The 17,151-nt window shown below is 48.3% G+C and overlaps 2 protein-coding genes across 2 annotated transcripts; both read right to left on the reverse strand.

Moving 5' to 3' along the window:
- Nucleotides 1–8,252: 8,252 nt before the first annotated feature.
- mrgbp (MRG/MORF4L binding protein) lies at nt 8,253–12,402 on the reverse strand (the record flags this gene model as incomplete). Its single annotated transcript, XM_080525590.1, has 5 exons — nt 8,253–8,527; nt 9,374–9,448; nt 10,398–10,479; nt 11,437–11,558; nt 12,267–12,402. The coding sequence occupies 5 exons, from the start codon at nt 12,400–12,402 to the stop codon at nt 8,253–8,255; spliced, it is 690 nt and encodes a 229-aa protein (XP_080381716.1).
- A 2,996-nt stretch (nt 12,403–15,398) lies between these two features.
- Nucleotides 15,399–16,802, reverse strand: LOC308153584 (DNA-binding protein inhibitor ID-1-like). Its single transcript, XM_080526765.1, has 2 exons — nt 16,240–16,802; nt 15,399–15,979 (listed from the first exon to the last, which is right to left on the reverse strand). The coding sequence occupies exons 1-2, from the start codon at nt 16,615–16,617 to the stop codon at nt 15,944–15,946; spliced, it is 414 nt and encodes a 137-aa protein (XP_080382891.1). The 5' UTR covers nt 16,618–16,802; the 3' UTR covers nt 15,399–15,943.
- Nucleotides 16,803–17,151: the final 349 nt, after the last annotated feature.

Here is a 17,151-nt window from a genome sequence, read left to right on the forward strand (position 1 = left end):
TAACCCCCCAAACTCCAGCCCGCTCACTCCGCTCCTCCACCTCGGCTGGCCGACTGGCCCCACCACCTCTGCACAGCAGTCGTGCTGCCCGATCACGTCTCTTCACAACTCTGGCTCCCCGCTGGTGGAATGAGCTCCCCACGGCTGTCAGAACGGCAGAGTCACTACCCATCTTCCGTCGTAGACTGAAGACCCACCTCTTCAGGTTACACCTTAACTGCTCCTCCTGAGACATCTTCTCCTCCTGAGACTACGTCTCCTAAAGACGTCCGCTTTCCCCTCTACTGTGTCCCTAAGAACTTCTATCGCCCCCTTGTACTGTTTCTCTGTTCCTCCAGTATTAAAAAAAAAAAAAAGTTTTAGAAGAAGGTGGTAAAAGAAGGTTTCTCCTTCTATCAATGGCCCCGGGCCTGAGCTAGATTACTCTTCCTGCCACGAATGGTAGACTGATGATTCACATGCCTAATATCCAAAATGTATTGATTTGTAAGTCGCTTTGGAATAAGGCGTCTGCTAAATGCCAAAAATGTAGAGGAGGACAGAGAGAGAGGTCAGGATGAAGAAGAGGGACTAGAAAGAGAGAGAAGAGAGGGATAGCAAGATGATAACATATCTGCCATGGTAACACATACAGCAGGACGCTGCAATGGTAACACATACAGCAGGACTTTACCATGGTAACATAATTATATTGGTTGAGATAAACACAGCCAATCAGAGACAGAGGACACAATGGCAGCAAGCTACCATGCAAGCCGCTGGCCCGCTCATTGGGAGCAATTTGGGGTTCATTGTAACAGCCTCTATCTCCACCAGCCTCTACCTCCACCAGCCTCTACCTCCTGAGCCACAGCTTCTACCTCCACCAGCCTTTACCTCCTGAGCCACAGCCTCTACCTCTACCAGCCTCTACCTCCACCAGCCTCTACCTCCTGAGCCACAGCCTCTACCTCCACCAGCCTCTACCTCCACCTCCACCAGCCTCTACCTCCACCAGCCTCTACCTCCTGAGCCACAGCCTCTACCTCCACCAGCCTCTACCTCCTGAGCCACAGCCTCTACCTCCACCAGCCTCTACCTCCTGAGCCACAGCCTCTACCTCCACCAGCCTATACCTCCACCAGCCTCTACCTCCTGAGCCACAGCCTCTACCTCCACCAGCCTCTACCTCCACCAGCCTCTACCTCCACCAGCCTCTACCTCCACCAGCCTCTACCTCCACCAGCCTCTACCTCCACCAGCCTCTACCTCCACTAGCCTCTACCTCCTGAGCCACAGCCTCTACCTCCACCAGCCTCTACCTCCACCAGCCTCTACCTCCACCAGCCTCTACCTCCACCAGCCTCTACCTCCACTAGCCTCTACCTCCACCAGCCTCTACCTCCACCAGCCTCTACCTCCACTAGCCTCTACCTCCACCAGCCTCTACCTCCACTAGCCTCTACCTCCACTAGCCTCTACCTCCACCAGCCTCTACCTCCACCAGCCTCTACCTCCACTAGCCTCTACCTCCACCAGCCTCTACCTCCACTAGCCTCTACCTCCACCAGCCTCTACCTCCACCAGCCTCTACCTCCACTAGCCTCTACCTCCACCAGCCTCTACCTCCACTAGCCTCTACCTCCACCAGCCTCTACCTCCACCAGCCTCTACCTCCACCAGCCTCTACCTCCACCAGCCTCTACCTCCACTAGCCTCTACCTCCACCAGCCTCTACCTCCACCAGCCTCTACCTCCTGAGCCACAGCCACCCAGTAACACCAGCCTCTACCTCCACCAGCCTCTACCTCCACTAGCCTCTACCTCCACCAGCCTCTACCTCCACTAGCCTCTACCTCCACCAGCCTCTACCTCCACTAGCCTCTACCTCCACCAGCCTCTACCTCCACCAGCCTCTACCTCCACCAGCCTCTACCTCCACTAGCCTCTACCTCCACCAGCCTCTACCTCCACCAGCCTCTACCTCCACCAGCCTCTACCTCCACCAGCCTCTACCTCCACCAGCCTCTACCTCCACCAGCCTCTACCTCCTGAGCCACAGCCGCCCAGTAACACCAGAGCCTCTACCTCCACCAGCCTCTACCTCCACTAGCCTCTACCTCCACTAGCCTCTACCTCCACCAGCCTCTACCTCCACCAGCCTCTACCTCCACCAGACTCTGTATACCTCCTGAGCCACAGCCACCCAGTAACACCAGCCTCTACCTCCTGAGCCACAGCCGCCCAGTAACACCAGCCTCTACCTCCACCAGCCTCTACCTCCACCAGCCTCTACCTCCACTAGCCTCTACCTCCACCAGCCTCTACCTCCTGAGCCACAGCCGCCCAGTAACACCAGAGCGCCAAGCTGGCAGGTGTCAGCAGAGCTGTGTGAAACCACAGAGAGCGGCTGGCGCCACAAGCCCAACACTGAACAGTGTGTCCGTGTGTGTCCGTGTGTGAGTGCGTGTGTGTGTGTGTGTGCGTGTGTGTGTGTGTGTGTGTGTGTGCATGTGCATGTGTGTGTGTGTGTGTGTGCATGTGTGTGTGTGTGTGCGTGTGTGTGTGTGTGTGTGTGTGTGTGCATGTGTGTGTGTGTGTGTGCGTGTGTGTGTCCATGTGTGTGTGTGTGTGTGTCCATGTGTGTGTGTGTGTGTGTGTGTGTGTGTGTGTGTGTGTGTGTGTGTGCGTGCGTGTCTGTGTGACATGTGTCTGTGTAATGTACCAGAGACTGTGTTCTATGCTCTCTTGCTTAAAAGGTGTTTAATTAAATAAAAATGTCAAAATAACAAACCGTATTTTATTAAAACATCAAAACTTGGAAAATATGACAAAGTTGAGAGACTCTCAGGGTTAGACTATTTCACGCTCAGTAAAATACAACATTGTAAAACTAAAACTGCTTCACTGCAGAATCCCAACTGACATAATCACAGCCTCGTAGTCGATCAGCTCGAGATCGATAAAGCCACCAGCATGAAACCTCGGCTGGAATGACTATCGATGACTCCACCATGATTACAAAGCAATATTCAGTTGTTCCCACTAAAAGTGCAGCAACAACTATGACAGCAATATTCGGTTGCGACATCTGACTGCAACGATCTGCAGAAATCTGCTTCCACCATTCAGCTTTGCCAGACCAGGAGAGACTCCGAATGAGAAACAGAGACAGACGCTGAACACACACAGGCACACTCTCTCACTCACACACACACACACACACACACACACACACTGACACACACACACACACACACACACACACGGGCACACTCTCTCTCTCTCACACACACACACACACACACACACACACTCACACACACACAAATAAACAGGGTCCAATACGTAATGGATTAGGCTGCTAACTGTCTCCAGATAACAACACTATCACATTACCTCTGAGGTCGCCAGGGTCGCGCTCATACTTTTCATTTGGCCAGAAGAACAGCCAATCAGAGATCAGAACAGCCTATCAGACATCAGAACAGCCAATCAGAGACCAGAACAGCAAATCAGAGATCAGAACAACCAATCAGAGATCAGAACAGCCTCTCAGCCAATCAAAGATCAGAACAGCCAATCAAAGATCAGAACAGCCAATCAGAGATCAGAACAGCCTCTCAGGCTATCAGAGATCAGAACAGCCTATCAGGAATCAGGACAGCCAATCAGAGATCGGATGTTCTGTCTCTGCCATGTTTAACAGTGATATAGACTAACAGCAGTATGACACATAATAATAACAACACATCAACATTACACAGCACTTCTCTAAGAGCCAAAGCCTCTCTACGAAAGTGTAGGGTAGGCCGTGATGACCAGGTATGATGTTTCCCACAGTGCTTCTCAACACAGCGCACCAACAGAGTCACTGCCATTAGAAGCATATAGAGACAGTGATGCCTTGGGGAGGGCTGCCCCCTGCTGGTCAACTACAGAAACACACACAGAGGACACCACTCTGACCAACACCACCTGGAGAGAGAGACGCAGAGAGTGAGACAGAGAGAGAGAGAGAGAGAGAGAGAGAGGCAGAGAGAGAGAGAGAGACGCAGAGAGAGACAGAGACAGAGAGAGGCAGAGGCAGAGAGAGAGAGAGACAGAGACAGAGAGAGAAAGAGGCAGAGAAAGAGGCAGAGAGAGAGAAAGAGACGCAGAGAGTGAGAGACAGAGACAGAGAGAGAGAGAGGCAGAGAGAGAGAGAGCAGAGACAGAGAGAGAGGGACAGAGAGAGAGAGAGGCAAGGCAAGTTTATTTGTTTAGCACATTTCATACAACAGGGGAAATTCAAAGTGCTTTACATATAGCGTTAAAAAATACAGCAAAAGGAGGATAGTAAGAAAATAAAAATGGCAAGAATAGAAAATAAATAGAAACATTTAACAAGATATTAAGACAATGAATAAAAAAGATGTAGCCAACCGCTGTTCTTCCCGATACGGCGTGTGAGACTGCAGGTGCTGCGTCTGTGTTCAGCCGCTTAATCTTGTGAGATACGGCGTGTGAGATCGCAGTGTAAAATTACACGTTTGATACTGCATGTGTATTCAACCACTATCCTGCCATTGGCAGCTACAATTCTAGAAGGAAGATTTTTTTTATTTATTTACAGTAGAGAAACTGTACAGGGAGGTAGAGTTTTGAAGGGACAGTTAAGATGTAGCCTGAAGAGATGGGTCTTCAGTCTACAGCAGAAGACAGGTAGTGACTCTACAGTCCTGACAGCAGACAGGTAGTGACTCTACAGTCCTGACAGCAGATAGGTAGTGACTCTACAGTCCTGACAGCAGACAGGTAGAGACTCTGCAGTCCTGACAGCAGATAGGTAGTGACTCTACAGTCCTGACAGCAGACAGGTAGAGACTCTACAGTCCTGACAGCAGACAGGTAGTGACTCTGCAGTCCTGACAGCAGACAGGTAGAGACTCTACAGTCCTGACAGCAGACAGGTAGTGACTCTGCAGTCCTGACAGCAGATAGGTAGAGACTCTACAGTCCTGACAGCAGACAGGTAGTGACTCTGCAGTCCTGACAGCAGACAGGTAGAGACTCTACAGTCCTGACAGCAGACAGGTAGTGACTCTGCAGTCCTGACAGCAGATAGGTAGAGACTCTACAGTCCTGACAGCAAAGAGTTAGAGACTCTGCAGTCCTGAGTCCTGACAGCAGACAGGTAGTGACTCTACAGTCCTGACAGCAGACAGGTAGAGACTCTACAGTCCTGACAGCAGACAGGTAGTGACTCTATAGTCCTGACAGCAGACAGGTAGAGACTCTACAGTCCTGACAGCAGTGGGCAGCTCGTTCCACCAGCAGGGCGCCAGGACAGTGAAAAGTTGTGATCGATTAGCGCAAATGCTGCATCCACGTAGAGGCGGTGGTGTCAGGCGGCCAACAGAGGTGGAAGAGCGGAGTGACCAGGCAGGTGGTTGGGGGGGGGGGGGTGACCGCAGGCAGGGGGTTGGGGGGAAGTGACCAGGCCAGGGGGGTTGGGGGCTGACCATCGCTTGCAAGTAGGGAGGGCCTGTTCCCTTGTTCCCATGATTCCATCAGACAAAAAACCACTCAGAACCTTGGTCAAAAGGAATATTTATTAACGAGACACAGCTTCAAATGGAACAAGTACAATAAATAGACAATAGAAAAATGAAAGCTGGACATATGAAAAATGGCTAAAGTTAATAATAATAATAATAATAATACACCTCATTTTCAATTCGAAGACAAAAAATTATTGAGCTTTTTTTTTTCTTTTTACCTCTCTTTCAAAACATGCAGATTGGGGGACACAGGGGAGAATCCTAACCCAGCGTGTAAACTCGACATTTTAGTAAATCTTGCTTTGATTTAAATGGCAGATGACAGGTGATCGAGTTTACGGACTCCACCCCCTAACGACACGGGGAGGGGGGGGGGGGGGGGTGTAGAAAAACAACAACAGCAACATTTCATCGTCTGGTGACATGAAGAGGGCTTGGCCTAGTTGGATCAGAATGATCCCGATTCTTTTATCTGACCCAGGATCAGATCAGGCTGGCTTATTTCCACTTTGTGACAAAAAAATCAGCCAGATCAGATCTGATCCTGGGTCCGAGAAAAAAAATATTTCTGATCCAGATTAAACGTTTTGAACAGCTGGGCCCTGGTGGTCAGATGTCTGTCAGAGACAGAGCTGGGAGCAGGACAGACAGACAGACAGGCAGACAGACAGAAACAGACAGGCAGACAGACAGACAGACAGGCAGACAGGCAGGCAGACAGGCAGACCTTCAGTAGTAGAGGTAACTGGTGTATGAGTAGCTCTGTGCTTCATAACCACACACACACGTACGCAGGGCTTCAGAACCACACACACACACGTACGCAGGGCTTCAGAACCACACGCACACACGTACGCAGGGCTTCAGAACCACACACACACACACGTACGCAGGGCTTCAGAACCACACACGCACGCAGGGCTTCAGAACCACACACACACACACGTACGTAGGACTTCAGAACCACACACACACACACACGTACGCAGGGCTTCAGAACCACACACACACACACGTACGCAGGGCTTCAGAACCACACACACACACACACACGCAGGGCTTCAGAACCACACACACACACGTTCGCAGGGCTTCAGAACCACACACACACACACGCAGGGCTTCAGAACCACACACACACACGTACGCAGGGCTTCAGAACCACACACACACACACACACACACACATACGCAGGGCTTCAGAACCAGAACCAAGCTGTCAGACACCAGACTGGGTCACAGAAGGGAGCCTCGCGACCTCTGACCTGCCAACACACGACGTAACCCTTGGTAACCAACCGCCTCCTCAAATGACCCGAAGTAAACCGGCTACGCTATCAAAGAGCTAGCAATGCGAGTGAGTTTGACCATCTAACCTTGGTTACACACAACCTCCCCCCCCCACCCCCCCTCCACACACACACAGGTTTACAGCAAACAAAAACTTTTTTTTTTTTTACATCTAAACAACGCTCATTACAACATTACATTTTTTCTCATCTCATTTCATTCATAACTAACAGACATTAGCATTTACATTTTGGACTTTTTGTAGGAGGAACTGTTGCCATGCCAACTGCCCCTTAAACAAAAGAAACTAACATTACTGATACTGAGTAGCGTTAGTTCAACAGTTCACCACCAGTACCATCATCATCAACAACAACATCACATTCATACTCAGATCCATAGGAATATATGAACTGGGCTGCAGGGTGATTAAACTGGGACACGGTGGGTGGACTGGGACAGGGCGGGACAGAAACAGAGACAGGGTGGACAAAAAGAGGGACAGGGTGGGCAGGGGGGGTGGAATGGCAGGGGTGCAAACTGGTGATGGCCCAAAAACGTGACTTGCCTGAAAACAAAGAAAATGGACAGCTAACCAATGTGATCAATGCGCGGCTAACCTTACAGGAGAACGTTGTTGGTGGGGGGCGGGATAACACTAACGCTAGCACTATCGGTGGTAGATGGATAGCTCTAGCGCTAACCTTACGTGACTGTTCTCCACGCTGTCTGGAGTTGTACCTTGCTAGCTGCTTGAAGCTAAAAGCTATTTCAACAACAGCAGACAGAGTTTAGCAGACAGGAAGATGTTAGCTCGCGCATCATGTGACTCGGATGAGATGTAGGACCCCCCCCCCCCTCACACACCATTTGTGCAGATGACCTATTTTGAGGTAAAAACACAGAAAGGTAACAAGTTTGCACCCCTGACGGGGGGGTGGTTGAACTGGCTGCTTGTCTCAGGTTCTCAGCTCAGCTGATGATTGGAGGGCACCTGATGATGTCATACGCCCAAGATGATGTCATACGCTCGATGATGTCACACCCTAGATGATACAGTACTCAATCAGTGTAGTTTATTATGGCTATATAGCAGTGTGGCTCTCACACGCACGTGGGCAACCAATGGGCAGAGGAGCATGTCTACTGACCTATTAGCTCTCTCGTATGTCTACTGACCAATCAGATCAGCTCTCTTGTATGTCCACTGACCAATCACATCCTCCGGTTGCCAGTCTGTAAAGTTTCCTCCTCCAGGGGGCGCCGGTCCTGAACTTTGTCATCTCCTCTCCTCTCCCCCATCCATCCATCCATCCTCCCTCCCTCCCCTCCCCTCCCCCTCCTCGTTGACACTTGTCTCTAGTCAGTCCAGTTCCAGGTGTGTGTGTGTGTAGTAGGACCAGTCTGTGTGTGTTGGCAGCTAGCTCCCCCTGGTGGTTCTTACGTGCGCCGCCTCTTGGCGCCCCCGGGGCTGGAGGGGTTGCTACTGGTGCTGAGGACCTTCTCCGTGGCGCGGCTCCGCTTCCTCTTCTCCGCCGCCGCGTCCTTCCCCGCCACGCCCCCCCCACCCCCGCCCACTCCACCTCCACCCCCTCCACCGCCGCCGCCACCATCAGCACCACCACCACCCCCGCCCTTCTCTCCCCGGTCTCTGTCCCCCCTCTCCTTGTCCCTGCTGCCCGAACGTTCACTCAGCTTCACCGACGAGTTACTCCCTGAGAGAGAGAAGGATTACATTACATTACATTACATTACATTACATTACATTACATTACATTACATTACATTCAACTTCTTTGCTGTCATTGCAGAGTACAAGTACCAGACAACGAAATGCAGTTAAGCATTTAACCAGAAATAGTGATATAAAACATGACAGTGATAGTGATAGGTACAGTTATGAGCTAACTGATAACTGATACAGTTATGAGCTAAGGATCGATGGGGAGGAGAGAGAGAGAGAGAGAGAGAGATAGAGAGAGAGAGACAGAAAGAGAGAGAAAGAGAGAAAGAGAGAGACGGGGGGGGGGTGCGTTAGGTAGTCAGGTAGGAAAGTGGAGTTTTTTGTGAATGCCTGACAGTTAAGAAGCTTCAGCAGTTCATAGGGAAGGAGAGAAGAGAGAGAGAGAGAGAAGAGACAAGGAAGAGGAGAGGAGAATTAGGGGAAAGAGGAGCTGTAGGAGGAGAGGAGGAGGTGAACAGAGGAGATTAGATGGAGGAGGGGGGGACTGGTAGAGGAGATGAGAGAAGAGAGAAGGAGGTCAGATAGAGGAGATGAGAGGAGAGGAGATAGAGGAGAGGAGAGGAGAGGAGAGGAGGTTAGAGAGGAGGTCAGAGAGGAGAGAAGAGGAGAGGAGATAGAGGAGAGAAGATGAGAGGAGAGGAGAGGAGATAGAGGAGAGAAGATGAGAGGAGAGGAGAGGAGATAGAGGAGAGGAGAGGAGGTTAGAGAGGAGGAGAGGAGGTCAGAGAGGAGAGAAGAGGAGAGGAGAGGAGATAGAGGAGAGAAGATGAGAGGAGAGGAGGTCAGACAGGAAAACCAGGTGGAGGTGTTGACTCACCTTCTTCATGTGTGGCTGGAGGGTCTCGCTCCTCCTTAATCTCCTCCTTCACATCCTCCTCTGAGCCCAGCTTACCTGAGCAGAGGAACACACATCAACATACCGTAACACCTCTACTATCAGCCCAGGCTATTATTGGAGACAGGCTTGTGATGGAGACTCTGCATTTATTTATGGTAAACACACCAACTTTCATACACAGACCCAATTGTCAGACTGAAATGGAAATCACTAAATGCCGCCTGGGGCTTGTTGTAATGCCCCAACTGTTTTTCCAATCTAATTCTTGACCTTTCGAAGGATAAGATTCACATGCAAGTTGACAACGAAACGTTGATATTCAAAGATGTTGATGCTTTGATATTCGCCATCTTGTTTTGTATTTTATAGCGTTGTAAAACACAGCAACTCCTTACATAACGAATTACAACAGTTGAATGTTCTCCAAACATGATAGAGACACTGATGAGGTGTGCAGCCTCGACTCTAAACAAAGTTGCGTGTCCCAGCATGTTAATAATAATAATAATAATAATAATAATAATAATAATAATAATAATATAATTAAATGTTGGCCTACGAATCAGGCTTCAAAGATCTAAGATTAGATCTTAATCTAGGTTAGGTGCTGGGTGCTACGGTTAGGGTTAGGGTTATGGTTAGGGTTAGGTGCTAGGGTGCTACGGTTAGGGGTAGGGTTAGGGTTAGGTGCTGGGTGCTACGGTTACGGTTAGGGTTAAAGTTAGGGTTAGGTGCTGGGTGCTACGGTTAGGGTTAGGGTTAAGGTTAGACATGCCAGCATGTACCAAGTCACCCTAGCACCTAACCCTAACCCTAGTTTTCCCACATGTACCGTAACATATACGTTAATAAAAGCTCATTAAATTAAAAGTTGAAATGTGAGTTTGTGCTACACTGTTGTTACCCTGAAATAACAAAATGTGTAACAGAGTAAATTCACTGTGACTGAAGGCTACAGCCGCCTCAGCGGAGGAGAGGAAAAAGTAGGAGAGGAAAAAGGAACCTTCTTTGACGTCCTGAATCATGTCCTCTGGCAGGGTGAAGCTCTTCTCTGGGTTGGGGAACGGCAGGATCTCTGACTCATGCTGCAGGGGACAGAGGCACGGTTAGTTAGTGTGTAGTCAGTGTGTCACTGTGTTACTGAGTCAGTGTGTCACTGTGTTACTGAGTCACTGTTACTGAGTCACTGTTACTGAGTCTCTGCGTTACTGAGTCAGTGTGGTACTGAGTCTCTGTGTGACTGATTGACTGAGTCAGTGTGTTACTGAGTCAATGAGTCTCTGTGTCAATGAGTCTCTGTGTTAATGAGTCACTGTTACTGAGTCAGTGTGTTACTGAGTCTCTGTGTTACTGAGTCACTGTTACTGAGTCAGTGTGTCACTGAGTCAGTGTGTTACTGTGTTAATGAATCTCTGTGTTACTGAGTCAGTGAGTTACTGAGTCAGTGAGTTACTGAGTCAGTGTGTTACTGAGTCTCTGTGTTACTGAGTCAGTGTGTTACTGAGTCAGTGTGTTACTGATTCACAGAGTCAGTGTGTTACTAAGTCAGTGTGTCACTGTGTTACTAAGTCAGTGTGTCACTGTGTTACTAAGTCTCTGTGTTACTGAGTCAGTGAGTCACTGTGTCAGTGAGTCACTGTGTTACTAAGTCAGTGTGTTACTGAGTCAGTGTGTTACTAAGTCTCTGTGCTACTGAATCAGTGTGTTACTGAGTCACTGTGTTACTGAGTCTCTGTGTTACTGAGTCAGTGTGTTACAGAGTCTCTGTGTTACTAAGTCAGTGTGTTACTGAGTCAGTGTGATCGCTGTGAATTGGTCTTTGACCTAAGTTTGGGGTCTTCGAATCGTACATACTTGGGATGATTCGATTTGCATCAACATATCGTGAATAATTACACCCCTTAGAATACCTGTTAGAAATACACACATACACACACACACACACACACACACACACACACATATATATATACACACACACAGACACAGACACACAGACACACACACACACACAGACACATACACATTACACACACACTCACCAGGGCTTGCATATCGTACATGGTCCCCAGATGATCCCAGATCACTTTGGACGACACCTGCCTCCCAATGTTCTGGCTGAACTTATCCCTGATGCAGATCATGTGGAAGTGGCGGTTTACCCCTAGACACACACACACACACACACACACACACACACACACACACACACACACACACACACACACACACACACACACATTATGTCCTCACATTATGGTAGCATGCCATGTCTGGTGCAGGGTGTTGTTGTTTTGATGAGAACCATCTTGGTCAACCCAGCTCTCTGCAGACTACACCACCATGCTACAGTAACAGAGTCATAATAACCAATAACTGTATATTATCATCATTCAACATGGCTTGGTAGGATGTTCCTAACTGAACGTGTCTAACAACTGAATGAGCATTAACAGAATGGACAGAAAGTCTATAACACAATGCGGTGTGTTCACAACAAACAAACCGCCTAACAGAAAGCTGTCCAGGTGAGAGAAGTATAGATCTATCTGGCATCAACATGAATGCAAAGAGCCCAAACACTGATGTTAGATCACATTCATCTGCAAGCAAGCACATAAGTCACGTTTTCTCTTGGCAAATTAGCGAACTTGTGGTCTAATGACATCTAGCGATGGACTGCGTGTCCAAAATGTGTCAACAAATAACTAACTGGCTCATTTCTCCGGACGGCGAGCGAGTCCCCCCTCAGGCGGATCCCGTCTCTAATCCAGCCCGGTGCTTGAGGCCTTACTAGCCTCTTCTGTCTCGTCTGAGGCTGAAGCGCAGCCAGCCTTTATGACCGTTATACGGGGTGCTTATTCACTCTTACCTACGGGTTTGTGGCCCAGCATAGCGTGAAACAGACACACCTCCACCTCTTGACTCCAGACGACCGAGTCTTCCACGGTGGTGATGCCCGAGTCGGCTTGCTTCTCGTCGGCTGGGACGACCTCGGCTTCCCCCATGATGACGCTAAGCTAACAGTAAGCTAACAGTCACAGCAGGACAACACTGAGGCTCACCGCCGCGAACCCAGGAACAGCGCCCCTAGCGGTCAACACCGGCAGAAACAGCGCCCCTAGCGGTCAACACCGGCAGAAACAGCGCCCCTAGCGGTCAACACCGGCGTTGACTGTCAACGGGACTCCACTGACCTGTGATGGTTCACAATCATTGATATAAATTGATTATATAATTAAATTATATAATTATATGATTTGAATTATATGATTATATAATTGATTTATATATAATAAAATGATTATATACTTCTGCTATGGGGTTTTAGGAAGGTCAGATGGGGAAAAAAATATCAGCAGTTTTTATTACCAAAAGTCTGTCTCTCGTTAAAGCACGGTCAGAAAACTACACAATTCTAAACACCGTCTGATCAATAAAGAACAAATAATGCATTCTTGTCCCATCCTAATATATACCCACAGGATCCTACCATCTAGATCATAATAAGAATAAGAATGCATTTATTTTGTATAGCGCTTTTCTAAGTACTCAACGACACTACATTCCACGGAGAGAACAAGAATAGACAGATACATTCAAAATAAAACAAAAGCACAATCAGTAAAAACATAATAAAAATAGTTAAAGATTAAAAGCAAGTTTAAAAAGATGGGTTTTGAGGGATCGTTTGAAGGAGTTTTGATTGATTGATTGAAAACTTTATTAGAATGTTTGCAGAAGTAGGTACATGAAAGTACATATTACATACAAGGTCAACTAACAGGATAAAAACCCAAGAAAGCCACTGGCTTATTTCAATTGGGGTCCTTGATTCTCAATTCATCGTTACATGTAAGACAGACAAAAGAAAAAAACTAGTACTATCTACAAGATAATACAGACAAATAACTATTACTATCTACAAGATAAACATACATCCATCATGGATGTATGTTTACATACAAGAAGTTTGTGTGCAATTACTTCTCCCTCAGGACTTAAATTAGCACTTTGAGATTCTTGAAATGTAAAGTGCTTTATAAATAAAATCCATTATTATTATTATTATTATTATTATTATTATTATTATTATTATTATTATTATTAGGACTTATTACTAGATATACTGCGCAGTGGACGCTGCAATGTATCACTTCAGACGACGCTGTGCACTGCGCATCACTACCGCCAGAGGGCGCAACGGTATACAGAACGGCAGAGGGCCGAGTTTACAAATGAACACCAGCTAGAAAGTGTTGGTGAATATAAGGCCAGTTCAGACGACTAACACTACCACACACACACCTAACACTACTACTACTACTACACACACACACACACACACACACACACACACGCACACACGCACACACACACACACACACACACACACACACACACACACACACACACACACACACACACCTAACACACTGCATACTTTATGACAAGGTTGGCTGGCCCTCTCTTTCTCTGAGGCGCAGTTACCACTGGAACTTGTTCGTTTTCAAGGCCATCTGTGGTAAGCTTCCTCCTTATATCTCATCTTTATTAGACTGGAGTCTTGGTACTTATGTGACCAGATCTATGACGCTACTCTCACTTCTCTGCACCGCTGGGAGAAAAGCCCGTCTAAAGGCCTGCCTCGAGTGCTGATGCTGTTTGGCTGATATCATTCGGATATTTAACGTCATCTACAGAAATCACTTTAATACAGTTGGTTGGATTTACCTTTACACTAACACCTACTATTGACCATCAATTCAATCTGTGTAGGCTATATTTCGGGATTTCCTATAGTATTCTAGTCTATTACATTAGGTTTATTCCATTTTTAGTCTAGTCTAGTAGTCAATTCTATTCATGGTATGATGCTACTGACCAAATGTATGTAAACATTGCTCGGCATGTTCATACATGTATATATATCCTCTTCTTTGAGAAACATGTTGTATATCACAGACGACCAGTTGTAGCTATTTATGTGTGTTGATGTCCCAGATGTAGTCCTGGAGGGAGCGCCGGTCTGAAAACCCCCCTGCAGTCGCGTGTGCACAGCTGCGGCGCTAATGCGGTAAAGCCGTGTGAATGTGGGATTGTGTGTGTGTGTGTGTGTGTGTGTGTGTGTGTGTGTGTGTGTGTGTGTGTGTGTGTGTGTGTGTGTGATAGCGGCGCGCCGAGGGCAGCGCAGGGCAGCGCGGCCAGACTGACTGGCGCCGTGGCCCACCTGGGGAACCTCAGGTTAGAGACACGCGCATTCCTCCAGGCGCAGCTGACTGAAACATTAACAAACAGCGCGCTGCTGCTGCTGCAGATGGGCCGGGAGCGCAGCCAAGAAAGGAGAAACTTAACTCTCCCTGTGTGTGTGTGTGTGTGTGTGTGTGTGTGTGTGTGTGTGTGTGTGTGAGTGTTTGAGTGTGTGAGTGTGTGTGTGTGTGTGTGTGTGTGTGTGTGTGTGTGTGTGTGAGTGAGGGAGAGAGAGAAAGAGAGACATAGAAAAAGAAATGTATAGGCGCATGCAGTAAGCCTTTTGAATAGGCATCACTTTGATAATGTAAGCCATAGTGTCCTTGTCTGCTGTGTAGTAGTGAAGGCCTTTGGCCTGTGAGGAATGTGGATGAAGTATAGCTGTGTGCAGTTTGGAAATGAAGCCTTGTGCAGTCTGCTCTGTTCTATAGCTGTTGTGCTTCTATATGGACACTTGAGTAATGCTTGGCCAACGAATTAGATAGATTCGTTCTGATGATCTAAATGCTGTATAGTTGCTGTGAAGTGTGCATGTGTTGCATTACTGCCTGGCCCCCATATATTGAGTATTCAACAATAGTCAATAAAGTTGTCTGAATCTGAAACTATTCTTCAACAATTGTTAGATTCCATATAAGATATCGATATCGATCCAAGAACATGCCTTGTGTTTTGAGACACATCATTTGCATAAATATAACATGCTGAGTTGCTGACAGAGTGGAATAATGTGAGTCTAACAAGCTTCAAACTGTTTTTATCTGCATATATTTGTTTTTAATAAAAACACTTTTAGGAAATATTGTTACCAAACAATATTGGGGATCACATTGTAAAAATACTGTAATATACAATACAAATATAACTCAGCAATCTGAGAAAATGACTTTCGTTTTTAGCAACAAAAAAACCCAATGTAGGGCTAAATATCTTCCACATAGCCTATATAATGTAACAGAATACAGGAAAAACAGAATAGAACAAGGAATTAGAAGATTCTTTCATTCAAAAGTCCATCATTTACAATAGCTCGTTGTTGGGAGTGCTATAGGCTGTTGACATCAACCCTGTCTGCTGCCCCCCAGGACCACCGGTCCTCACGACCACCTCTCCCCAGGGCCGCGACCCCCGGGGTGGGCTTGGGGACCGGGACAGTACCGCTGTCGGCTCTGGACACCGGGCTCCTCCATGCGCCTCCACGTCGCTCCACAGCTTTGATCCACTCGATGCGACGATACGTCACTCGTCATGATTAGGGTGGTCTTCTTCACGTCGCTGGTAATGACTCTGGTGATCAGGTCATCGGCACAGGATCCTGTCGTCAGAGCTTCCGTTCTGAGAGAGGGAGAGAGGGGACATGGTCAGTTTAAGACACTAAGACAAGTTAGGAACCAAAGGACACAGGACAGGAGGTTGGACCAATAACGAATGTCTATAGGCTATAGGCTACTGCTCCTAGATAAGAGTGGTCCCAAAAGGAATGCTGCTGCACTAAAGCCATGTCGATGTCCTAGGATGCTTATAGGACTGCTGTGGAAGTGGAACAGTCGTACCGGTCTAATTCAGTTCACGGTTGTGGTGGCTTCTGCGCTTACCTCGACAGAGATCCCGGCGAGCTCGACCGCGTTGAGAGCGGTGAGGGGTGCGAGGGGGATGAGGAGGGGTGTGCGGGGGGTTGCAGCAGCGCTCGGCGAGGAGGAGTCCCCCCCCAGCTCCACCTGCAGCTCCCAGATGTAGTCGATGACCCCCTGCAGGATCTCCATCTTGCTGGCCTTGCGGTTGGCCGGCTGCAGGGTGGGCACCAGCTCCTTCAGGGTGCTGTAGCAGCTGTTCATGTCCTGCAGGAACACCGTCATCATCTGCTCGTCCAGCTGCCTGGAGCACCGGGAGATGGACAGGCTCTGGTCCGCCAGGCAGCGGATCACCTCCTCGCCTCCGCTCGGCAGCGCGCACGTAGATCCAACAACTTTCATTTTTCAATTCTGGTCTGGTGGTGGTGATCAAAAATTAAAAAAGTAGTTGAGTTGGTGCGATTAAGAAGACCCGACACACTCCCGATTAAAAGCCGTGGAGAAGCGGTTAGAAGAGGTTGAGTTCAGGACGTGTTGTAATTCCGTTGGTGCTCTCAGACAAGGAAGGGTTCGTAACGGACTCTGACAGTGTGTGTAGTGTGATTGAGGGGAGTAAGTTAAGCGCGCTGGTTTTATGATGGGAGTTTTAGGGGCGTGACTAAACTGTGCAGAGTTCGAGGAGAAGGAGCCAATGAGACGCAGAGTTTGAGGAGAAGGAGCCAATGAGATGCAGAGTTTGAGGAGAAGGAGCCAATGGGAAGTTCTGGCCCGCAGGAGAAGTGGCGGGACTTCGCTCCCTCTCTCCGCCGGTCGGGGCCGGCCGGTTATCAACCTTTCCAATCTGTTACAAATGGAAACAAATATGCGAGCGTGTTTTTTCCCCGCGCGGCTACGTGGGAACCCAGCTGGCCACCACCGCCCGGGGAGGGGATTGAG

This window comes from Nansenia antarctica, assembly GCF_963989245.1.
Source record: "Nansenia antarctica genome assembly, chromosome: 3".
Classification (NCBI taxonomy): Eukaryota; Metazoa; Chordata; class Actinopteri; order Argentiniformes; family Microstomatidae; genus Nansenia; species Nansenia antarctica.